The 26,282-nt window shown below is 46.9% G+C and overlaps 2 protein-coding genes across 4 annotated transcripts; one reads left to right on the forward strand and one right to left on the reverse strand.

Moving 5' to 3' along the window:
- Positions 1-4,687: 4,687 nt before the first annotated feature.
- On the forward strand, positions 4,688-16,471 carry efna1a (ephrin-A1a; the record flags this gene model as incomplete). The annotated part of the gene is made up of 5 exons (XM_084455738.1): positions 4,688-4,799; positions 15,133-15,428; positions 15,931-15,996; positions 16,109-16,201; positions 16,347-16,471. Exons 1-5 carry the CDS (start codon positions 4,699-4,701, stop codon positions 16,469-16,471), a joined length of 681 nt encoding a protein of 226 aa, XP_084311864.1. The 5' UTR covers positions 4,688-4,698.
- A 6,549-nt stretch (positions 16,472-23,020) lies between these two features.
- dpm3 (dolichyl-phosphate mannosyltransferase subunit 3, regulatory) lies at positions 23,021-25,097 on the reverse strand. 3 transcript variants are annotated; one of them, XM_084454885.1, is made up of 2 exons: positions 24,994-25,097; positions 23,021-24,518 (listed from the first exon to the last, which is right to left on the reverse strand). In XM_084454885.1, the coding sequence occupies exon 2, from the start codon at positions 24,505-24,507 to the stop codon at positions 24,229-24,231; it is 279 nt and encodes a 92-aa protein (XP_084311011.1). In that variant the 5' UTR covers positions 24,508-24,518; positions 24,994-25,097; the 3' UTR covers positions 23,021-24,228. The 3 variants fall into 3 exon arrangements, with proteins under 3 accessions (XP_084311011.1, XP_084311013.1, XP_084311012.1); XM_084454887.1 differs by having other exon boundaries at positions 23,021-24,535; positions 25,074-25,094; XM_084454886.1 differs by having other exon boundaries at positions 23,021-24,535; positions 24,994-25,069.
- Between the last annotated feature and the right edge of the window lie 1,185 nt (positions 25,098-26,282).

Consider the following 26,282-nt stretch of genomic DNA (forward strand, 5'->3'; position numbering starts at 1 on the left):
TCTCTCTCTCTCTCTCTCTCTAGCTCTCACTCTTTTTTCACAGGCTCTCCATTCTACAGTCTGTTTACTGTCTATTTATCTCTCTCTCTCTCTCTCTCTCTCTCCCACACTGCCTTTCATTTGCAATCCCTCCCTCGCATCATATCTGGGCCTCATTCTTTTGAATGCAGCTTCTCACATGCACCTCCCTTTTCTCAGTCTCTCACTGTCCCACTCCTTCACTCCTCCTCACCTTCTCTGTCTCTTGCTCTGTACTGTATAATGTTCTGGTTAAATCTACTGTAACACCCCGTTTGCTTTTCTATTTCACAGTTGTCCTCCTCTCCTCTGTGGTTCTTTGTTCGCCTCCTGAACTCTCAAGGCCGTAGCCCAGCAATTGCCGAGTTTTCAGAGAAACCACTGATTGAGCTGTGTTGTTTAATAGGTTTAGCAGAGGGCCCCTCAGCTAGCACACGGACCATTGACCAGCGCTCAGCACCATTAACCACAGCTTGTTTAGAAACGATAATTAACCAACTAGGTAATCAACAACCATTCTCTCTCCACGTTTTTAGATGCTACAGTAGCTCGTAGATGCTCGTTCACGGAGCCCTACCTCGGGCCCAGCACCACCACCACTAATCATTGACCACTGTTTGCTTTCTGCCCTGTCAGGGCGAGCGGCGATTCTGCCTTCCTGCTAGCATGAGAGCAAACATTGCCAGACCAAACGTGTTCCTCACTGCAAATACAGATGGGGCAACAGTACTGTATGTAAAGACGTGGGATCTCATATGTTCAACACATCTCTATTCCAGCCTGACTCTCACATGCTAATCACTGGATAACGGCTCGTCTTTGTCCCAGAGAGAAGGATATCAAGACTCACCACAGTAGGGAGGTTGATGGTGAGGCTATAGCTCAGCAGTGGGCTGTTCACAGTTGACTCATCTCCATTATGTAAATTATTGCTGTACAAAAGGACGGCAAAACACCCAAGAAGGACTAGACCATCTCTGGTAAAGCACACAGTCGAGGAGGCGTTGGGCAACAGCAGCCTAGCTGGACACAATAATATCAGAATCAGAATCAGAATTAGTTTGAATTGCTATGTTGTTTTTCAACATACAAGGAATTTGTTTTCGGCCGTGGTGCATAACAGGGAGACAACATTGGACAGGGTACAGAGAAGAGACAGGACCGTGCAAAGACAGGACAGTGCAAAGACAGGACAGTGCAAAGACAGGACAGTGCAAAGAGAAAAATACTAATACAAATGCTAGTGCAAAACGTTTAAGCTAAGAAAGAACAATATACAAAAAGCAGTGCAGTCAGTGTGTACAGTGAGTGAGCAGAATGTAATGTGTAACTGAGTGTGTGTATGGGTATATGTGTGTGCGGCGTGATATGTGAGTGTGGTGCATCCTATACAGAACATTCAGGTCATGTGCAAGTGTCTATGGACAGTGTCTCTCAACAGTGGCAGGGGTCCATGGTGGGGTGGGGGGTCAGAGGGGGACACAGGCCTTGTTGAAGAGGCTGATGGCCGTGGGGAAGAAGCTGTCTCTGTGGCGTGCAGACGTGGTCCTGATGGACCACAGCCTCCTGCCTGAGGGGAGGGGCATGAAGAGATTGTGGCCAGGGTGGGAGAGGTCAGCTGCAATCTTCCTGGCCCGCTTCAGGGTCCTGGGGTTGTGCAGGACCAGGAGGGAGGCCAAGTTGCAGCCGATCACCTTCTCAGCATAACAGATGACACGCTGCAGTCTGGCCCTGTCTTTGGCTGTAGCAGCGGAGTACCAGATGATGATGGAGGATGTGAGGATGGACTTGATGATGGAGGTGTAGAAGAGTACCATCATTTCCTTTGGTAGACCAAATTTCTTTCTGCCTCAGGAAGTACATCCTCTGCTGTGCCTTCTTCACAAGGGAGCTGGTGTTCAGTTCTCATTTGAGATGGTGGTGCCCAGGAAGCAGAAGGAGTCAACAGAGGTCACTGGGTGTGATGAGGGGGGGGGGGGACTGGTTTCTTTCTAAAGTCTACCACCATCTCCACTGTCTTGAGAGCGTTGAGCTCCATGTTGTTTTGGCCGCACCAGGACAGCAGCTGGTCGATCTCCCACATGTAGGCGGACTCGTCTCCCCCAGAGATGAGTCTGATGAGGGCGGTGTCATCCGCAAACTTCAGGAGCTTGACAGACGACATATGCAGAGTCACACACACTAGTTTGTAGGATAGTGAGCAACAGCAACAGCCCTGCCCTGCCCTGCCCTGCCCTTCCCTACCCTACACTACCCAGCACCAGCACCAGCACCAGTACCAGCACCAGCACCAGTACCAGACCTGCCCTGCCCTGCCCTGCCCTGCCCTGCCCTGCCCTGCCCTGCCCTGCCCTGCCCTGCCCTGCCCTGCCCTACCCAGCACCTGTATTGTAGTCCCGCTTGCCAAGTTGCCGGATAGGTTTGGATTAGACCCAGGGAACCGCTGTTCCAAACCTATCCGGCAACTTGGCAAGTCACCGAGGTTGTCCATATAGAGCATGGGTTCTCAAACTCCATCAATGTGGGCCGCCCCTCTGAAAATAGTGACACACCCGCGCCCCCCCCAACCGCTGAAATGTGTCCATTTTGCAAGGCAGTGTTAGCTAGCCCATAACGTTACACAGCTAAGTTAGAATTTCTTTGGGGCCCCCCGGGGAGGCGCGCTTCACAGTTTGGGAATGCCTGATATATAGAGGATTAGAAATGGTCTGAACTCACATTAAGAAATGTCAAGTACTTCAATAATCTTTACGTGTCATGACATAGTTACACGGTGTAATTGAGTTGAATTGAGCTCTTATATATTGCTCAAGTGTAGCCTATATCTGAATGTGAGAGGGAAAGATGAATTATTGTTGATGATGATTTTGACTTGAGTGCTAAGGGCAAGTTAAAAGCTTTTCCAGTGCAAGTTGTGACACAAAATACGATTATGTTGTCAGTTGACTCTTACCCTCTGATCCCCCCTCAGAGAAAAACAAACTCACCGTCGGCAAAATAGAGGGGTTTATTATTAAGGGTATAACCTACTTACCAGGGAATAGCTCACATTCACAACTACCATTAGTCCTACTGTAAAAAGTCAAATACATCTCAAATACATTCAAATAACTATTTGATCATGTCTTCATCCTGTCTCTCTGACACACATACATACATTAATGGAGTGCTGAACTCATGTAGGCTACTGTAGGCCACAGAGAAGAGATGAGTTTTCAGGAGAGACGTAAAGGCATCCAAGGTCTGGGCAGTTCTAATATGCAGCGCTAGGCTATTCCACAGCAACTACAAAAGCTTGGTCACCTCTGGTTTTGAGCCTGGATTTAGGAACATCCAGGAGCAGCTTAACCTAAGTGCTCTAGCCGGTCTATGGACGTGAAGAAGTTCAGATAGATACAGAGGAGTTAGGCCATTCAAAACCTTAAAAACAAGTAACACAATCTTAAAGTTGATCCTGAAGCGGATAGGAAGCCAGTGCAGGGTAAGATAGCGCAAGTGTCATGTGGTCATGCTTTCAAAGTCAAAGCGAAAGTCAGTCTTTTTCCTTTTTTCTTTTTCCAGTCAGAAGGCGAGCAGCAGAATTCTGCACTAGCTGCAAATGCCGGGTGAGGACTGGTCTGGACCTACATACAGAGAGTTGCAATAGTCAAGCCTAGAGGTTATAAAAGCATGAACAACCCTCTCCAAGTCGTTGGCAGGGAGCCTTGACCTCGGCTATGAATCTTAACTGAAAAAAGGAGGCTTTAACTACAGAGCCAATTTGTTTCTCAAATTTGAAAGCACTGTCAAGAGTAAAACCTAGGTTTTTTACCTGTAGAAACATTTTTCTGCAGGTAAAAAGGGGGCCCAGAGTCATCCAAGAGAGCAGAATGTCCAAACATAAAGACCTCTGTCTTGTCATTTATGTTGAGGAAGTTCAGGTCCATCCAGGTTTTATGTCCTTGAGACAGTCTAGTAGAATAGATTCAAGATTAAGGCGTTGCAGGGCATCATCGGTTGACTATTAGTGATGAAACATTGTAACACAATCTTCCTAGTTGCTAGAATTTTTACAGCTCACTTATCTGGCCCCCGGGTGATTACTGTTTTTTTGCTTCCCTCTGGAATATGTAGAGAGTGGGTCGTATGCCCACCTGCCTTGTTCTCTGTAAAGCGCATTGTGTTGCCTCTGGGTATGAAATGCGCTATACAAATAAATCTTTGATTGGTTGATTGATTGATTGATAGAAGAAAAGCCCATGTCGGTGCGCTATTAGACCTTACATAAACGTTCAAACAACGCCATCACAGTTGAAGGCAAAGTAGATATGAATCGCCCCGAGGCCAGTGCTGCCTCCATCAGTGAACATCACCGGGGCGACCGTTTCCGCTCTCCTATTGGCTCTCCTCGAGAATAGGCGTGGTGTAAAGTAGTAGGCGTTCCACAAAACTGGCAGCCAGAAAAGCCGCCGTTCATTCACTACGGACTGCTCTGGATGAGCTGAATAAACTACATAGCGTTTTTGCCCACCATCAAGTTTTTGTTGATAATCTAATACATTTCTGTTTGAGAGGTGTTGCATGCACTAGATACTTTTTTGCGTGAGGAATCTCCCCGTGCACGGAAGAATACATCTTTCCAAAGTTGTATTCGGTTGCAAGACCCACCTAGTTTTCTCCTGCACTCGCCCGTTCCTCTCCATGATGGATCTGGTGTGGAGCCTGTGCGTCGTCGCGAGCGTCTGCGCTTGGTTCGCTTCCGCAGAGAGGCACAGCGTCTTTTGGAATAGCACCAACCAAAAGTAAGTAAACTTGTATGATCTTTTTTTATTATTATTCTGTAGTAGCATATTTCGAAACGTATGTTTAGAACTTTTAATTAACATTTTGCACTTTTGCCTCACAGGTAGGCTATAGCATTTTGCTTAAAATGAACCCATATAGGCCTACATTATATCGGCAGCTTTGCATTCATATTTTAAACTATGTTAATACGATGTTTTTTAACAAGCGACGCAGTAAGCAAATGTGCCGTACCTGCTCATGAGACCGGTCACATTGTCATGGTTATCTAGGAATGTTGTAATGGCATGCATATGTCGTTGCAGATCAACTGACCACTGTTGTCATGATAATACGGGGCAAATCACCGCACGTCGCTCACTGGCGTCGCTGTTACCCCAGGGGGGGATCAGTTCCCACCTGGTCAGACTGTGCGTTGCTGTTACCCCAGGGGGGGATCAGTTCCCACCTGGTCAGACTGTTCGCAGCTTGTCTCTACCTGTCTGTGCTGTGAGTTAGTTACGCGTAGTTACAGGCCTACCGTAAACGTGACGCTAGGCTAACAGCTCTAATAGATTTAGTCTGCAATGTCGACCTCTAGGCTGACATCAATAAATTCTGATGTAAGTCATATACAAGACTACATTGAAATACAGACTAGGTTGTCTTCCCTAATGGACTCAGGTATATCAGGGCTTTGCCACGGATGCTGTGGAATATTTCTCTGGTGATTTAAAAGCATGAGTCACTGCGGTTTTGAAATGTTTGTTGCAATATCCTCCCCTTCCAATAGTGTGTGATTGTGCCGCTATGTTCAGTGGAATATCCCAGATAGCAAGCGGATCTGGGCCATATACAGGCCAGATCTGGCCCTTGTGGTTTAGTTCCGGCCCATATATGGCCCAGATCCGCTTGCTATCTGGGATATCTCCTCATCCTAAATCACAGGAGATGGGAGCGTGGGTAACGACAGCAAGACATATGAGTTCATAAGTTCATATTTCAGGTGCTAAGATGAGATATAATGGTGTGTGACAGAGAAGGAGGAGGAAACTTGAGGCCTTCCCAGCGGGTCACACTGTGGGAGCGAGATGGACAGCTTGGGAAAGAGAAATTGGAGCTCAGATTGTTGGGGTTAGGGGCCATTCAGAATAAGTGGGGGTCAATTAGAGTTATGGTTGATGATGGCGGGGTGAAGAGTTTGGGGTATGTTGACGGTTGAGGTTTGAGACACACATACACACACACACACACACACACACTGGCGCACAATGAAAGAAGCACAAACACATGGGACTGTGGAAGAACCCCACTCTGATCACGCACAACCACGCTCAATCACTCACAGACTGACAGGCGTACACTCTCACTTTTATGTTTTATGTCCTGTCTTGAACACACACACACACACACACACACACACACACACACACACACACACACACACACACACACACAGTTATTCAAACTCTCTGCAATAAAGTCTGGATATCCTATCAATTTCTGAGGCAAGGAAGACCTTATTTTCCACCAGGTTACACTAGAACAGCCACTGTTCTCAGAAACACATATGACTCATAATCACATGCATAATCTGTGAAAATCCCAAATTCAGAATGAAGTCAAAAGCCCCCAGATATGAGAGTTGTTACATCAACAGCAGGAACAACAACATTTCTGCAAATAAAGGTGTAATCCCTTCTGCTGTACTTTCCATTTTTACTGATATCTGTACTAAGTCTCTCCTGGCTGGATACTTAATCCCACATTCACAGAAATAATGGAGGGATCTTGAGATAGGATTTCATGAGATCTCGTACTGTCGTCATTACTCGCAAACTGTCATCCCTCCACCCAGCCCACTTATTTTTGGACTTAGTTTGTATTCCTCCTCACACACACACACACACACACACTCACTCTCTCTCTCTCTCTCTCTCTCTCTCTCTCTCTCTCTCAGCCAATTTCAGAGTGGTCCATCAATCAATGTTCTTTTTTTTGATAACTTAATCTAATTGACTTCAGACTGATCATCTGGGTCAGAAAGGTAGAAACTAATTTCCTCCTCCTGATTTCCTGTGTGTGTGTGCCTGCAAGTGTTTGTGTGTGTCAGCTACAGATGCCCTAGTCATTGGTGTGTGTGTGTGTCTTAGGTCATGTTTATTCCCAAGGTCGTGGCTGCCTGTGAGCAAACTGCTTTGTTTCAACATGAGGAGATCTGTTTCTGACAACAGTCATTGCCGTTGTTGTGTGTGTGTGTGTGTGTGTGTGTGCTGTCTCTGTCTGTGTCAAGGAGTACAGCCTTGTGTCTGATTAGGAGAACCTTAATCATCTGGTTCCTAAAAGCTGCCTTACCAGTAAGCCCAGGGTGTGTGTGTGTGTGTGTGTGATGGTGCGTGTCTGTATGTGTGTGTACTTGTCTGTGTGAAGGGAGTGTCCATGCAGGATGCAGTGTGTGATACAGCACAGGCTCTAAATCACTGACTGACTCACTCATTCTCGCACAGACAGACACACACACGCACATACACACATTCACCCAGACGTCCAAGCTTACACACACATGCCGCACAGCTGTGTCTAATGTTAACATTGCTGTCTCTAGCTAGCGCCCAACGGACTCCATAACCTCAATGTGAGGCAATAATGTACTCATTCAGCTCATTCTTTCTGCTTTTCCTCTTCTCCTCTCTGACAGAGTGTGAGTGAACCCTCCTCCTTCCTTCCCTCCTCCTCTTCTGTACCTGTCTGTCCCTCTCTCCACGGCTTCCTCCCCTTGCTTTGGCAGAGTTCCCTGTTCAAGCTGGTTCAGAGACATAAAGTTCATTGTGCCTGTTAACTCTTTCCTGGTTCTTTCACGTCCACACATACTGACTGGAAGTTGTTGTTTTTTTAAATTGTATGACTGCGGTTTTTACATTTTTATGCCCTCCCGAGTTATCTGCTTTTTCGTAATCATGAATTCATTATTCAATCTTCTTTTTTTGTGTGTCTAGTCTCGCAAAATATTTTGAACTTTGAATCCCAATTGGGCATTTTCACCCAGAATGCTTTGTCCTGTGGTTCAGCGAAAGGATTTTACTTTTCCCATTGTCTGTTCTCTAATGTGTGAATCTCATGGTGTGTTTCACCCATATGACTGGTGCTGAGACCATTATCCAGTCAATTTTGGTGTTTTTGTAATGCTTCCCATACAAATTGGCGAACTCTCTCCGCGGAGCTCCTGCAGAACAAAACGGTAACGGGTGTGACTGATTGGGGGTCAGAGGGTGAGCGGTGATGAAGTGGCATGGCCTCTATCAGTCTGTCAGTCATTCTGTCACCGCAGTTGGCCCTGAATGCCGACAGCCCCCCCCCCCCCCCCCCCTCCTCACGGCCCGCCGTGGGCCCCCCCGGCCCTGGGACTACTTCTCTCCCTTGCTACTTTTTATCTCAACTTTACAAGCTGCCCCTTTTCAGTCTATTATTTCCTCACCTCCTACTCTCTCTCTCTCTCTCTCTCTCTCTCTCTCTCTGAGGTGGGAATGAGGGAATAATAGTAAGCGGTGTGGAATTTTTTTCTTCTACCGTTCTTGGCACCCGTAGTAATTCGTCACCAGGCACTTTGCCCTCCCTGTCTTTCTGTAGCTCTACCTCTCCCTCAAACCACCTCTCTCCCTCCTCCACCCACTCCAGACCTCCAGCTATTGAGTTGGCCTGTTTTCATTAGGTTCGTCTGCCCTCTGCGTTTTCCATTCACGGCTATGGAAGGTGGTCGAGCCAGTCTGAGGACTCAGCCCTTTAAGAGAGAGGGATGAAATAAAGACCAACAAAGGTGTGCGTGGAGATGGGGAGAGAGATAGGGTTGTGTCATTAGCCGAAGACTATTTTGCTTAATGTTGAAACTTTTTAAAATCTCCTTTTCTACAAATTATTGCCCCCCTATTTTTTTCCCTTCTGTTACGACCCCCTACCTAGTAATATCCGTAGTCTATCCTTCTCGTCTCTCTCTGACTACCTCCCCTCCCCCTCACCTACTCCCATCATCTGGTCTCTTCATCTGTATGGTGAATTGAATCTGAGAAAACACACAGAGATTGCAGACTTCACTTAATCTGTGGCCATAGGCTGCGTGACGACCGCTGTATCAGACGTCTATAATGTAGTACTGACTGTAATCATCTAAGTTTACCTCGGCGACCACATCGATGGGTTCTCAAGGTCTGGCAATTTATTCCCCGACTATAATCTGTCTTTGTTTTCTTCCTGTCTGGGTCACAAGGCTGGATTTATGGAGTGGTAGAAGATAGTGAATCAGGCCAAAGGTTTTCACAGAGGCGGCGTTACCGAAGCATGCATGTGCGTGTTTCCCGACGAGTGTGAGTTTCCTGGCCACGTCTTTTCCCGGGAAAGCTGCATATCCTGTCTACACAATAAACAATACTGTTCTCACACACTCGCACACGCAAGTACAGAAAACCTCCAGTCCAGCTTCGCGCCGAGAACAGTTGATTCAATTGACCAGAGGTCACTTCAGAAAATTAACACGATTTTCTCCAGTGAGAGTAAGTGGATTAGTAGTGATTGATGATGATTGGTTTTTAAGGGATGTGTTAGTGGCTAGTTGTTTTGTAGGGGATGTGCGAGTTTTTGGTGATGTGGGACCAGCCCTGCTTGACTCACCGCCAGTGTCTCTCTCTCTCTTTCTCTTCTGAACATTTTCACCCCAGTCAACCCCAGGGGTGTTGTTTTTGCCCCTGTCCCATGCCTCTTCCTTATCTACTTGCCAGACTTCCTCTACTTCTTCCTCCTCCTTCCTCCTCCTCCTATCTCACACTGTCCTCACTGCTTTACAACCTCTCAACCCCAAACACTGCAGATGAAAGACTCCTGTAGTAGCAGTACGGCTATGATAAACACGGCTGTGTCTGTCTGTCTGTCTGTCTCTGTCTGTCTCTGTCCGTCTGTCTCTCTGTCTGTCTCTGTCTGTCTCTGTCTCTGTCTGTCTGTGTCTGTCTCTGTCTGTCTCCGTCTGTCTCTGTCTGTCTGTCTGTCTCTGTCTGTCTCTCTCTGTCTGTGTCTAAACCTGTTTATTAGTCAACCTGCGTGTGTCCTTGCATCTGCGGTTGTCTGTGAAATGTATGTCCGTGAGCGTGAGGGAGAAAGTTGGACTGCATGTGAAGACGATTGTCCTAGAAAGTAAGCCATTAAGCCGTCGTTTGTGTTGTGCAAAAACGGACATTGTGGGTTTCTTGTTTGTCACGTTTGTGAAATGACTGGAGTCTGGTTTTTCCTTGTTCCCACAGCGATCGCACGCACATTGGTGCCAATCTATGGCCCTTGCTGCCGCTGCTCAATTTACTATTGCCCCCTAGAGGTCAGCTATTTAATGACCTCTATTTTGCACTGACACGTAAACCAGAACCAGTAGGACAGTAAGTCATTTAAAAACAATGGCTGCACTCACAGGCCATGTGCTCTCCAGGGAATTAATTACACTGTGTGGTGTTTGGCAAAAACAAGAGCTTTATCTTGCCGAAATCAATTCAGCTAATCGATTTCCTAGCACAGATATTTGCCTCCTGAGGAATGTGATGTCAGGGTTGACCTTTTTGGTCCGGCCATTTCAAAGGTACAAATGACTCTGGGGGCTGTGCTAGACAGCTGGAAAGAGCACACATATTCATCTCAGCCCTCAGTGTGTCGGAAAAAAAGCCTATTATTTTGCTGTTGTCGGACTGGGGCTGGGTTTTGTTGTTTCTCGGTGTGCGAAGGAGTTAAGCTGCACTGCCAAGGACGCTGTCAGAATGAGGGATGATATGGAAGAACAAAGCTAAAATGACAGACTGAGAAAGGATAAAGATTGATGACAAAACACGCACAAGAACCAGAAGAGTGTACCAAACCTGCACAAGAACCAGAAGAGTGTACCAAACCCGCACAAGAACCAGAAGAGTGTACCAAACCCGCCTCAGAATATTATCTTAAGGGGGAGGGGCTAGGAGAGTTGGACCATACTTGTTTCTATGACAACTACATACCCACGCTGAATCGACTTGGCCTCTTACAAACAGCGGGTCACTAACTCAACATATTTGGCATACCAACAAAGCAGGTTGTGATTGGCTCAGCCAGTCTTGAGGCACGGGGGAGGGGCAGAGTGAGCAGGAGATCCTGTGGGCTCATTGAGTGATGAAAGCCGGACAGAGAGAGGGAGGGTGGGACCTGACAGAGATGGATGGATGGATAGATGAAACGACAGAGAATCTGGCTTGGTAGAAATGAACTGGACAAGCCCAGCTTAGGCAGCCTCATATTTCAGAACAGCTCTCTCCCATGTCAGCCTTTGTCTAGAAGTCTCTTAACTGGTTTTGATTTTCTAGGTGATAAATCAGACAGAAGGCCGCACCCTGTTTTCCAAGGTTTTCAACTCTCTTTTTATTATTTTCATTTTTTACACCTCTCACTTTCTCCTCTCAAACATTTACACACACACACACACGCACACACACAGGCCAGGCGTACACATACTCAGTCCAATTCTTTTTGAAGTGTTAAAGTCCAGAGTAATACCCCCCTCTCTGTCGGAACAATGGCTCCAGGGCTCCACCCTGCCCCTCCCTCTCTGTCCCCCCACTCCCGTGGTCCGTCTCTGGGCCGCGGTGTGTCCACCCTAAGCCCCGGTATTAGGCAGGGTCTGGTGCTGCTGAATGGAGCCTAGCTCAGCCGCTGCTCCGCCCAGTAATCCAGGCTCGGACCAGCCGATTGGGTGGCCCCCCGGCATTCTGATCCACTCAACCGTGACGCAGACGCAGTCACCTAGGCCGCACTAGTGTGGCAGTATAACCCTGATGGAAAACATTTATATATCCCCGGTTAGTGTAATTGCTCTAGGCTCTGACGGACGGGGGGCATAGTGGCGACTGATGAGCATGTGGGTGTGGTAGCAGGCGCTGGGCAGGTGTTGAGAGGTGGGGTTCGTCAGCTGGACTGCCTCTGACTGAGGGCCCCACGTGTGTGTTTTTTAAATGGGCCTCAATCGATCCCCTCCAGTAGCTGATTCTCCCCACAACATCGATCGGTCTGATCCTGCTGACCGCGTGTGTGTGCGTGTTTGAGAGCCCCTGGTGCTGACTCCGCGATTGTCTGACCTTTGGTCCGCCGTGAGCCCAGAGGTCCGACATTCCGCAGGGCGATAGAATGCAGAGATGAGAGAGGGAGATGGATGGAGGGAGGGAGGGGGTAGAGGTGAAGAAGAAAGCAAAACGCTAGCCAGACAGATTAAAGAAGAGAGATTAGGCTCCTGCCCCTGAAGAGGCTTTAATAAATCAGGAATTCACTCTTGAGAAGAGGAAGACACTTGTGGAGCCTGCGAGTCTATTTCTTGGCAGACGAAAAACACACACACACACACGTACAGGCACACACTCAACCGCTCGGTATGCGCTGGCTGTCTGCAATTTCCGCCATTCATTATTGCTCTTATCATCGCACACACGGACACACAGATTCATTACAGCAGACCTACTGCACAGACAAACACACACGGACGCAATCATCGTGGCATATCTGCCATAGTTCCACAAATCACCTCTGAAGTTCAGAATGCGGGGGCCCCGCCCGAGCTTCTAAGCACCAACAGCTTTAAAACACACAGAGCATCCCTGGAAAAACAGAGCGTCTAAATCAGAGCCGGTAGGAGAGGGAGGGAGGGAGGGAGGGAGGGAGAGAGAGAGGGAGGGAGGGAGGGAGAGAGAGACACAGAGAGAGAAACATTACAGAGAAACATTAGCAGTCAGAGAGAGAGAGAGAGAAAGGAACGAGTTGTTTGGCATTAAAAACCTTTCACACAGGAACTCTTTTGAACTGTCTTTTAATCAGTGTGCTGATTAATCATCATTCTGCTTTATTGAAGTATTCCATCAGCTCAGACTGTGAATAGAACGAAGCGTGAAACAGTGGCATTGGCAAATCAACTGTAACACTCTCAGAGAAATTCACACATCAAAAGCTGTTCCCAACTCAAACCCTCTGACCCTCTACCCCCTTCCCCCCTAACTCCCAGCCCGAGGGGGGCAGGGGGAGGCGGGGGGGCATAATTACCCCCCTCCAGGGTAACTTTAATACCCTTGTTTGTGTTTTAATTGCACCCCCCACGACCCCCTTTTGACGACGAACACATTGAGACCATACCGCAACCAGCTGATGATCAGAACTCCGAATGGGGGAGGAGAGAGAGTCAGACAGACGGTCGTGTGTGTGTGTGTGTGTTTGTGTTGGTGTTGACGTGTGTTTACTTTTAGAGATAGGCAACTCTTGTCAGTTCGACAAAGCATACAGCTGTGTTTGTTTTTATAGTGTTATCGATTAAACTGGAGTTGGAACCAGCGGTGAGAAAAGGCACTCTCCTGCCAGTCTGGCAAACAATGTGTCAGGCGGCAGATAATATCTAAGCTGTCTGCACTACGGTAGAATAATAATTATTCATCCAGTATTGGCTGAGCATAACATGTTATTATCTATGCATTTAGATGGCAGTAGATGTTACTCTCATTAGTGCAGAGGGAAATGTTTGTTTTTCCCAGCTCTGCTCAACTGTGCTCTGCCCTTGTCACAGTGTTGTTGTCTAATCTGCACATAGGCATCGAGTGGGTGCAGTGAAGCCTGATGGAGGGGGGGGGGGGGGGGGGGGGGGACGTGGGTGTGGAGTTTGGAGCCGTTGCGTCTGTCCTTTAAACCAGGGGGTCCCCCAACAAACAACAACACCAACTAATGAGCGACAGAGGCCTCAGCTTGCGTACTTTGATCGTTAGTCACACATGGACCTTGTCACACAAACACCCCCCCCAACACACACACAAAGTGTCACTTGTTGCATTCATTTAGTTTATGTCACACAAACACCCCCCCCCAACACACACACAAAGTGTCACTTGTTGCATTCATTTAGTTTATGAGGACATGCTGGAGTTCTCTCTCGTCCGAACACATGCAGGAAGCATGCCCCAGCGCCAACAACGTTGAACTTCCATCGGCAGATGTGTCAATACTTACCCCGCGGGCTGTGGAGAACGCCAGCCAGCTGCAGAGCGGAAGGTCGATCGCCAACATGCACTAGCCGGCTCTGAGAGTGGCCGAGACTTGCACATACGTATTCGTTGCAAAAGCAACAAAACCCTATCTAAGACACACATTCTGGGCGCGTGTTGTGAAAACATTTAGATGCCGGGTGTAATCGCCCGTCGTCTGAGGCCCCTGGTGATGCCAGGGGCAGGGGTGTGTAAATGGATCAGCCTGGCTTGGGTGTCTGAGCCATGTCTGTGGGGGGCCTGGTGGGGCTGGTGTCGCTAGCGGCCAGCTACTGCTCCAAGTTGGTGATGGATGGGCAGGAGCGACCCCCGCAGCCCCCCCCCCCCCCCCCCCCCCCGAGGAATCGCTCAGAGTCACGTGGGGGACTGAAACTGAGACGCAGACCACCTTCCCACTGTTGATGACCCCCTGGAGATGATGAATGAATATCTGTGTGAGAAAGAGTGATGAGAGGAAGGAAGGCAGAAGAAAGAGGGGGATGGAGGCTGTAAGACGGGGAAGGCGAGTGGAGATGACTGCTGGGCGGGGCCGGGACGTGCCGTCGTAAAGGAGGGGTGGAGAGGAGGAGCAGAGGGAGGAGAGGAGACGCAGACAGCCTGACTGTCTCTAATGAAAGGGGGAGCGTGGCGCTAGACGGTCTCAGACGGCCACCAGACGTGTGTGTGTGTGTGTCTGTCACATGTGTCTTGAGTGTGTCCGTCTGGCCCCTGATGAAAGGCGAGACCCGCACTCAAAATGTTAATCTCTCCGCTCCGTTGCCGTTCAGGTGTGCTTTTGCCCGTCCGCCCCGTGTGTAGCGCTGCAGATGTCGATACTCATCTCCCGGCGTGACTGACTGCTAATGTTTCTCTGTAAACATGGTCCTGGGCGTGCGAGAGCCGGGATCGATGTGCTCTCTCTCAGCAGTGCTCACTCCCGGCGCAGCTCTGCCAGTTTAGCTCTGCCCCGGGCCGCTCGTCCATATTTATACACACGCCCTCTCCCAGCGCAATTTTGCCCCTTATTGTGTTGTCTCCCTACTGTCTCCCTACCCGAACACACCCTGTCTCTCTCTCCCTGTGTCTCTCTCTCCGTCTCTTTCTCTTTCTCTCTCTCTCTCTCTCGCGCTAGCTTCTCCAGCTCTACTCTGATTTCCCAGTTGTACCCGGACACACTCATTCCGGTCGATACATAATCACAGTTCTTATATTTATTGCTCCTCCGGACGCCCCTTATCAATCTCACACTGCTCAAACTAACCCCCCCCCTCTCTCTCTCTCTCTCTCTCTCTCTCTCTCTCTGCAGGTTCGTGTGGGACGACTACGCGGTGGAGGTGAGGCTGAACGACTACCTGGACATCGTCTGCCCCCACTACCCGCTGGGCGAGGTACCGTCCCAGGATGCCGAGCGCTACGTCCTCTACATGGTGGAGCGGGAGGACTACGAGGCCTGCCGGCCCCAGTCCTACGACCAGATGCGCTGGGAGTGCGGACACCCCTTCGCCCCGCACGCCCCCGAGAAGTTCTCTGAGAAGTTCCAGCGTTTCACGCCTTTCACCCTGGGAAAGGAGTTCCGCCAGGGAGAGAGCTACTACTACATCTGTAAGTGTCTTAACCGCGCGGTGTTTATCTCACACACACACACACGCGCCCGCATGCACATACACTCTTTGGTAGGTTGCGTAAGAGATTTGGGCAGGGTAAAGTACTCCAGGCCTTTCTGAAAAGTGTGTGTGTTTTTTACGTATCGGAGGTGCTGATGGTAAATCACAGCTGTATGTGAAATGTAAGGCCACTTTCAACCCTTAAGTTAAACCTTGGGGGGGGGGGTGTCGGCCATTATTATGGTTCAAAAGAGCTGCGTCACATGGCAGGCTGTCCAGTCACCCGGAGCCAGGCGGCACCTTGACCTCTGAGAGTGGCTCTAATTAGGCTAGATAAATGGAGGTTAAGGGACTCAACTGTTCACAGATGGCTGGGGATTTGTCGTGTGCGTGCGTGCGTGCGTGCGTGTGTGTGTGTGTGTGGATTAAGAGGACAAGGGAGGCTAAGTGCATTAGTCGGTCTGTAATTAACGCCAGTGTTTGTTCTCCCTTCCCTGCAGCCAAACCTCTCCACCACCATGGACAGGAGTGCCTCAGGCTCAGGGTGGACGTCGTAGCTGCTGATGGTGAGTTTTGCCGCCCTAGTGGTTGGAGGGAGTATTGCGGATTTTGGCTCCGGGGCCTCTGGTTAGTGGTCAGGCCAGTGTTTGATGGTGCGTACGTGTGTTCCTTCCCCAGGCTCCCAGGAGGCCAGAGTGTCTAAAGGAGGAGCCGGAGTTGAGGTGGGGGGAGGAGGCGGAGCACACAACCCCTCCAACAGACTGCCAGCAGGTGCGTTATCAAACCACGAGGCCTTTCATCTGATTGTTGTACCCGGCTAGAACAATCTATGCATTCCATTCAGAACAGCTGCGTTTTTTCAGATGATGATTGGGTCACTTTCTAGTTAACTCATGTTCTTCTTCTCTTCTGACAGATGACCCAGTGGTGGTCCTGCCTGACGTCCAGAAGAGTGTGCGAATAAATTCCGCCGTGACATCATCGTCTCTCTCCTTCCTCTCGCTGGTGCTGCCGTTGTTATTATTGCTCTTGCTGCAATAAAAGACCATAAAAGAACTACAAGTCCCAATGGACAGAACTACAATGAAGGTTTCCTGTTGGGAACAACTGACACACAGTACTCTAAGCCCAGTGCTGGTCATTGGCAGAGAGATGTTTTATACTTGTAAAGTACAGTTGAACACTCATGCACCATGTGTGCAAAGTGAGACTATGGTTGGAGATTCCTGAGGAGACGCCAAACCTTCTCTCTCTTTCATAAAGATGTCAGTATTTTTCTCTTTCCTGGAGAGAATTTGTTCTCTTCAATTGTAGTATTTTGGGGCCCTCCTCAAAGCGTAAACGTGATCAAAGCAAAGATGATATGAAGAACTTGTAAGGGGAACATAACTGGATCGGACGAAGAACAATCAACACAGAACTAAAGGACTTTCCATTTGGAATTTTACAGTGTAAAGACATTCATTTGTACAAAGAAACAGCATTTAGTCAACCTTTTCTCTAAACCATTTGAGCCAAAGATCAGTGGTGGTCATCTTTACAGTGTGTACACTCTTCCACATTACAGTATTGTGTACTATTTGTTCTATTGTAGTTTTTCTAGGTATTGAGTGACGTCAATGTCCAAGTGATTATTTCTCAATGTAGCATCGACAAAAAACAAGGAGCTCCTCTGCAGACTCAACCATGTGCTCACTTACCCTAGCACTATGAAGCACACCAGACAAACACACCGCTCCCTGCAGACACTGTGATCACACACAGACCAACACAATACACACCTTTAACACGGGGAGACACGCTTAACATGGAACCGACAGGTGTTATGTACATTCTGTGAAAATAATTTATAATGTTCGCAGCTGATGACGTTTTACTGTATATTATATACTGTATGTTTAACTAATTGATATGTTTACTGTTGAGGGGAGAGAAGCGGAAGCTCTCTCAGAGGGTGTGTGTGTGTGTGAAATCGACGGTGTGTGTTTCAGTGAGAGAGTGAGATGGAAAGAGGGAGCGTGAGAGAGGGAAAGGTAAAACAATGTTAATCTGCCAAAAGTGAACACTGTGTGTGTGTGTGTGTGTGTGTGTGTGTGTGTGTGTGTGTGTGTGTGTGGCACAGGGAGGCTGGCCCGCTCCTCTTGTTCATGTTCTTGTAGTGTTTATATTGATCAGGATTTAGAACCAAGACTGGACCCTTCTCACCACAGTCACTGCTGCAGTGTGTTATGGTGCAATGCAATGTTGTATCCAATCACTGCTACAATCAGTTAAGTTATTGGGGAAAAAAATCCTAAATTCATTTGAAAGTATAGTTACCAAAAGTATTTAATAGTCAACTGACAAGAGTGGGCTCTAATCATAGCTGCCAAGCTCAACCTGACTTTACATGACATTACGTAACATTACAACTGGACTTCAGCTTGACTTCATAGGGAGGCTTGAAAGACCGGCATAGCACAATGACATGAGTCAAATCTATTGTTCTCAGAATACATTACCTTCATTTGTACATGTGTAATTAAAGTGTATTATATGTATATACAGAAGATTATATAAAGACCCATTTGATAAATATGATAAATGTGAAATTGTCATGTGAAATAAAAAACGATATTTTTTTGAAAACTAGAATGGTATCTTCATGTTTCATATCCTGTTGAATCGTTTGAATCGTCGACAGATTTCCCTACTATTGCAGTGGAAAGATTTCTGAGCTGATACCAGCAATAATGGACCGTCGTATTAATATAGTGAGAATCACTACAGATATAGTTTTTTCCAAGGTCAACTCCCGAACCCATGACAGGAAAGGATTACAATAGCAAGCCTGATCTGGCAGAGTGCTGGGGACACCGGGGGGAATCCTCTCACTTTGTCTTGCTTTACCTCAGCTTTGGTAGACCACCATAACTCCCTCCTCCATTCTACTGTCTCTCAGATTCTCCTCCATGTGGCAGTAATACTGTGTATCTTATCCATTCCTCTATTCTTTCTTATCTCATTCATTCTCTCTCTTTCTGTGTGTCTCTCTCACTGTCTCTCTCTCTCTCTAGAGGAGCTTTATAGCCGTGACAGCTAAAACAGCTGTGGCACCAAAGTGTTCTGGTGCCGGATCACTCCCCTGTGTTTTCAAAGTGATTGTCATAAATTAGGCTGGCAGACAGACACTTAGCCGTTTGACCCCTCCAAGGGCCTGACTGGACAGTAGCTAGAATAGAACGGCTATCCCCTCGGCCGGTGCGCGGACATGAACCGACTAGGAGGGTGAGGAGGAACAAGTGTGAAAAGTCTTATTGCAGAGAAATAACACAGCTAGCACCGCCTGAGTAGCCTGCAGACTCTAGAGTTATGAGCACCGCGCCTTTCACTTGACGGTGCTTCTTTGATGTCCTTTGAATATGGCCGCTGTAACATTACAATTTCCCCTGGGCATAAATAACTACCTGTTCATTTTGTGCTCAGTTAGTTTTCTACCCTTTTATTTCTTATGTTAGGAAGGTAGGTAGGTTACCAGGTAGGTAGGTAGGTAGGTAGGTAGGAACACCATGTTTTATTGAGCACTTGGGACTCGTGGTTAGACATGTTACTGTATATAGTATACTGTATGTAACGCCACAGTTTCCTAAGACCCAGCCGGACACATACTGTATCTTCCATCACTCCTGGGTTGAAATGAACACATGGACCGCATGAATAACAAAATCTGGGATGAGGCTATGAGAGGCAGTGAGAGGAGCAGGGTTTGGAGGGCAGCTGTGCTGGTTTGGCGCAGTGACCAGCTGGTCTAGCGTTGGGTCTTTGGACTGAGTCAACCTACCAGCCCGACCCACCATGGCTCACAGCCAGCCATGTGCCTGAGGCTCACTCCACTCAGCTAACGATGCAGGCCGGGAGAGTGTATCTCATATCTCCCTGCTCTCTGATCGAGTTAAAGCGGTCGAGGGTGTGGAAATAACTGTATAATAATGAAATATCATAGGAAGGATTGGGAAATATCACGGCCGCCTGAACTCAGCCAGAGAACAGAGGGATATAAAAGCAGCGAGTGTGGAGGGCCATGGTGGGGTTATCAGAACGTTATAGTGATTATTTGTATAGTGTTTGTAAGGGAGACACCAGCTGTTTGGAATCACAATGTAGGCTGACCTGGGACAGATTTTTCCATGTCATCCACTTCATCTTTAGCAGTGTGCGCAGATTTAAATCACATGAATGTCGATTTTAACACAAATACATTTGGTTTGTTTGTGTATCTACTATGTTAGGACATGGCTTGTCTAACTACGGCCATGGGCTTGGCGTGGAATGGCAGAGTGAGCAGAGGTCAGTGGGGACAGATGGGGAGGAAGACACCCTGGTCGCTGTCAATGCAGTTAGTGATGGTGGTCAGACACTCCCTCCAATCAGGGCACATCCTGGCCCCCTGCCGTTGGAGAGCGGTCAGGGTGTGGTCTCCTCTTCCCAAAACTGTCCTGTCACAGCCTCTCACCCATGACTTTATCTTGTTTTCCAGCATTCTGGTTTCCTGTTCTTGTCACTTACCCTTTCTTTTGTACTTTCTCTCTCTCCCCCTCTCTCTCTCTCTCTCTCTCTGTTATAGTATACTTCACCCCTCTCTTTTCATATCTCTATTAACTCTCAGATTCTATCTCTCTGGATGGATTTGAGGTTCCACTGTAAATAACTGTGTGGGGAGAAGGGTTTTTGTACTGAAAAATTACAACCTATCATCCCTGTGTTGATGAATCTCCCCCCTCCCCCCTCTCTCTCTCTCTCTCTCAGCAGTACTGTTCTGCTTTTATTTATTTTTTAATCTCCTCTCTCTCTCACTGGACTCCTCTCACCTCTCGCCAGCTCATCGAGCAGAGAACATTCTGTTCATGTAAGTCATTCATCTCTGCCTCCCAGTCTGCTGACAGAACCTCCCCTTGCCAAAGCCTGACCTCTTTTATGAATTGTTGGGAAATATTTCAAAACTCAAGAGTCCACGCAGAAACCACTTGCCAGGGAAAGCAACAGCAAGGATTTTGAAGTAACAATTTGGGTGTGCTATATCTGGAAGAGAACTGAATTTACCACTTGTTGATGTAGCCTACAAACCACTGCCTCTTTCCCCTCACTGTAGGAACAATGGAATCTCAACAAGCAAAATACTCGAATATATTTCATATTCAAGGCAAGTTCACATTTGTCGCAATATGTTGGAAGTTGATCTTCAGCCTCCAGGTGAACGACTCGTGTTCCTGAGATGAGGAGAGTAGAGATGTCAGGGGAGATAGACTAACCAGCACAGATGACCAGTATCAATTACTATAATACACCTACACACATGATGCAGATTCAAATAAAGTGAACCGGGAGATATGAGTGTGCGGATCTTTCCTCTCTCCAAACGTATGTAGGCCTACTCTAAGATCCAGCACCTGGCCTAAAGTTGGATGTGCGCACAGCTCTTTTGCCTTAAGTCTTTTGTATAGGCCATTCAAATGTGTGAGTCCATTTCTCATTCACTCCTTCAGAGACCTTCAGGACGCCATGCTGAAAAAATTGAATCTATCAAACACCTGGAGCAGTAGATACAATTACTTTTTTTTCCTTTAAAAAAAATAATTCAATTTCTGTGTTCACTCACTGGTCTTGTTATAGAAAATCGAACAAAGATACACCTGGGGGACATAGAGAATGTGGTCTGTACTGTTGCTTTGCCTGGGTGCTAACAGCCTTCTGGTAAGCGTAAAATATAGTGCATTCAAATCCCTTATTTTTTTCACACATTTTGTTACATTACTTATTTTATAATGAATTAATGAAAAACACCAGTATTTTGAGAATTTATCCCATGCTTCTCTGCAGAAGCTCTCCCTCTCAAGCTCATAGCTATTTTCAGGTCTTTACAGAGATATTCTATCTGGTTCGAGTCAGGTTCAGGTCAGAATGGAGGGCACGCCATGTTCTTTGGGACTTTCAATGCTGCAGACATCTTTTCAAACCCTTTCCCAGATCTGTGCCTCGACACAAGTCTCAGAGGTCTACGGACAATTCCAACTGGCTATGTTTTTGCTCTGACCTGCTGTCAACTGTGAGACCTCAACTAGACAGATGTGTGCCTTTTTAAATCCTAAATTGCATTTACCACAGGTGGACAATCAAGTTGTACAAACATCTCAAGGATGATTCAATGGAAACAGGATGTACTGTAGCCTACCTGAGCTCAATTTTCAGTGTCAGCAAAGGGTCTAAATACATATGTAAATGTATTATTTGTTTTTGTGTGTTGGCTTACGGATTCCCTCTCCTTGAAATTGAGAGTTTAACATGTTTTTTGAATGGTTTTTCACAGTGCCCACCCACATCCATTGTATGACCTAAACGGTGGTAGACCAATTATCAGACTTTCTCAAAAGTGCTAGTTTTGTCAACGTTTTGATCTGAACCATTGTATATGATCATAAATAACCTTAAAACAGGGCTAAACATGCATTTTCCCTTTACTACTCCTTTAAATCCTATAGTGGTAGGATACTTCCCTGCTTTCTCCCGGCTGTCTTATAATCCTCTCACCCCCATGCCTATGGAGTGGCATGGAGAGATGCAGCATTATTATGCGATCATTATTATGGATTTCACAGTGTTTCAAGTTACTGTATTCAGTCAGAGGCGTCTGCTCTCTAGTGTGTGCCCCCTTGCCCCAATACAGCAATAATGCTAATGGAAATCCCCTCACGCACAGTAAACAAAATGCAAGGAGATTTGATAAAGAGCTCTGGTATGGGAAAAGTAATTTCTAATGGCAGGGCTTTAATATGCATTACTGTTCGTCTGTACATTGGATTGCATTACAGAATTATACTTGCAGGTCAGTGAGACAGTGTTGATGGAAATGTTATTGCTTTGAGATACACAATTCTAAAATTGTTTTGTGATTGATTTGGTTTGGTGAAAAAAAGAAAGAAAAAGGTACCACCCTAGCGAGTTTCTTTGGTGCACCAGAGGTTCCATCTTGAGTCATCCCTCGCAACAGCTTGCGGAAATTCACACAGAGGGAAGGAGCTGAGACAGCTGGGCTTGAGTGGCAGCCAGTGGGACATGGGCAGAACCAGCACATAGAAAACTGGCAGTTTGCTTGCATTTGTTCTGAAGTTATAAAGGGGCTTTCAAACCCTGTAATGAAGGCTTCGGCTCAGACTGCGCTTTGTTCAAGCTCAGCAGGGGTCACAGAAAATGAGCGTATGCCGTCTTTTACAGCAGACAGGGAGAAGGAGCCACTGCCAAAAACATCAGATTAGTTCTGAGTTATGAACTTTGACTATATGTTTAAGCTGAAAGAGATTCAAAAAGGGAGAAATGTAGAAATGTGTGGGCCTACAGTACCTCATTCTGTATGTACAACAGAATCTTACGCTCTTTCCATAGAACAGAAGAGGGCATTCAGCTGTCAATTAAAAGCCCCCAGGCTACAAGTCTGTCTGGCATATTTAGTAGAGATGCTCACCAGACACAGGGAAAGCTTTGGGAAAAATAGACCGCCTTTAATAAGTCACAACAGCCTCAGGACACAAGTCTGAAACGTTACAGTGGAATGTGCACTTGTTGAACATTTTTTTTTAAAACTAGCCGACAACTGACAACCAAAGATATCCAGACATAGAACCATGTAATTCGATGTTCACATTATCTAGACAGAGAGCAGGTGTTTAGCGTTCCCAGTTGTAGTCCAGTGGCCATATTTATCAAGTATATCAGAGTAGGAGTGCTGATATATGATCAGGTCCCAGCCTGTCCCTATGACTTTACTGAAAACCACATCTCATCCTAGATCAGCACTCCTCATCTGGGATGTAGGATAAATATGGGCCCATGCATAATGACATTTTGGGGATTCATAAGCATAACATTAGACAGTGACCTCAACTTGGCTACAGCAGAACAGACATTCCTACAGGGGCCTTGTCCTCTGCTTTACCGAATGTTTGGTTGCTGTTAAAAAAAACTAACAAAACTTTCTACACACACAGTAGGCCTATTTCCAGTTAGGCTAATGTTCCCATTGTTATTGAATGAGATCAGGCTACATTGCCAATCATTCATACTGCAGTGTTATTCAACATTTTCAAAGCAGTTCATACATTGATTGGTAACAAGCGGCATCAAAACTAAAATATTACATACTGCAAAATAAAATTGAGTTGACTATTTTCAGCATCCTGTTTTCTACAACTATATAGTTGTCTCCTTGGTTAGACAGGCCAACTTAATCTAAATCTGGATAGTACAGAGTCCGACCGGCAACACATACTGTAGCACTTGCTAGTTGCTATGAATTATAGTGTATGCATTGTGCATTTAAATGGTCATTTATGAATTCAAAGTACTTTCCCTCAAACATACAGCAATTTTTTTTGTGAACAATTCAATTATTTTCATGAATAAATCAGGACTTGTGGACATGAAATGGTGGTCCACGATACAGTAAGAATTTTTGAGTGCGTGTGTGTGTGTATATCTCCGCCGTGCTGTAGAAGACAAGCACAGACTCAGAAAGGAGTTTCCACCAAAAAAAGGCCTAACTAAATCCACCACCAGCACTGCTCACCCCTGCCAACACTGCACCAAAATATGCAGCTGCAGGATCAGCGTCTTCGCCCACCTGAAGACCAACAAGGACCCCAAAGGGGGACAGTCACACTTGACTCAAGTGACCGCCGACGATGATGATGTTTGTGTGTGTATGTGAGTGTCTGTCTGTCTTTGTGGTCTCTTTCACAATCAGTCTCTCAAGAGTCTTTGCTGTTGTTTCACATCTTCAGTCCTTTTTTCCTCAGGTCCTCCTTGGCCTCAGCTATCTGGGCCTGGAGCTCTATGGATGCATCCTCGCAGTCATTGAACGTGGCCACCCTGTAGCCCAGGGTGGCCAGAGAGTAGCAGCCGAACACCACCAGCAGGTAGACTGGCATGGGCCACACTACCTCCGTGTAGGCCCGGGGTAGCCTCAGGTCAAGGAGGTCGAAGGTCAGCAAAGCCCAGGCGGAGCCCACTAGGGACACACCAAACACCCACTCCAGAAGCTTCGTCATGGTGCACAGGACTAATCAGATAACTAAACTGGGGGGGGAAGGGGAGAGAGAGAGAGAGAGAGAGAGAGAGAGAGAGAGTGAGGGGGGGGGGGTGTATGTGAGAGAGGGGTATGTGAAAACTGGAGCTTTGTTTTGTCTGAGCAATACTATGACCACGTCACAGCAATCACATTGGGGTTCATACTGTAGCTACAGTAGCTACGCTTCGGTAAAGCAACAACCAATTCCGTGGATAGATGCAAAAGCTTGCGATTTCTTTTATGCCTATGCTTGCCTATGTATTATAGGCTCCTGTCAACTGATTACATTTAGTACAAAGCACGTCAAAGATAGGATAACGTTCCGTGCTAACGTTAGCTTGGATTATAGGCTACTAGCTACCTAGCTAATATAGCTACCTAGGCTTCAAACTTCTCTAACTAACCACAAACATATATAGACTATATTATACACGAATGCGACAGTAATAATCATTGATATACATACAGACAATTACAGTAGAGGTGTAAGTCACAAAATTAGTTGACAAGAAGATTAAACCGGTTCCTTGGCTAACGCTAGCTTACTCTCTAAAGCCAACTCACCACTCCGCCGCGCGCAGAGAAATGATGTCAGAGCCACGTGGGATATGTAGTTCTTAGAGAGTGAGGCGCAACCCAATACATTCATGGGCGCAACATGACACTGGTAAAAGCAGAGAAAGGGAGAGAGAGAGAGAGAGAGAGAGAGGGTGGGAGAGAGAGAGAGATGACAATGCTGTATGCTGATAATTGGTGTATGTTCTCTGCCTGCTGGTCTGTGTTGATTGCCTGAGGCCCACAACACACACGCTAGCTGAATAGCTGCCCTCTAATTGTTTATTTGAGCCAATATTCAAGATTCAAGATCTGTTTATTCACCATGTACATGGCTTACACATACTAGGAATTTGACTAGAGTAATGGTATACACTGATGAAGACAACACGGCAGAGTTGAAAGCAGAACTCAAGTCCACAAACAGGATCCTGGTGTAGGTGCCTGCAGAGTCCAGGTGCTGGAGAATGTAGTATAAAGGGCCATGTTCACTGCGCCGTCCACTGACCTGTTGACTCTGTAGGCAGACTGCAGGGGGTCCTGGAGAGGGTCTGTGATGGATTTGAGATGCCGTAGAACAAGGCACTCAAAAACCCTAATTGCTACAGAGGTCAAGTCTTATCGTTGGAAAACGATTTCAACGATTGCCTTGCCATTAGCAGCCAAATGGGCCAACGGATGTGGAATGTGCACAGGGGCGTCCCTGTTATTAGGGCTAGGGGTTGGTGTTACTGTATGTGCCGTGGGTCACGTCCGTTCATTCACAGTGGTGAACTCAACATGTCTGTCAGACTGCATAGGGCACGGCCCTCTTCACAGCGTACTTCAGAGCCAGAGAGACGTAAACATTGTCCACTTAGCAAGGGCACGGGAGACACTAAAGAGCCACCCAGACATAAACATCATTCACTCCAAAAAATAGAGCGTTATTCTTAGGATGTCGGTGTTTATATTTGAGTTTGTGTTAATAGAGTAAGTGACGTGTGCGTGCCTGGGAGGCACAGGTTGTTCTCTCTATTTATGGTGTGTGTGTGTGTGTGTGTGTGTGTGTGTGTGTGTAAAAATGTCAGATATTTTTTCTAAATGAAAAATCTGTATAACCTTTGAGTAAACAGTATGTGTCCAGTGAGTGTGATTCTGTTTATTGAGTCTAAAGCGCGCGCGCGTGCCTTATGTGTATGTATCTGTATCTCTATTTGT

This window comes from Borostomias antarcticus, assembly GCF_949987555.1.
Source record: "Borostomias antarcticus genome assembly, chromosome: 21".
Taxonomy (NCBI): Eukaryota; Metazoa; Chordata; class Actinopteri; order Stomiiformes; family Stomiidae; genus Borostomias; species Borostomias antarcticus.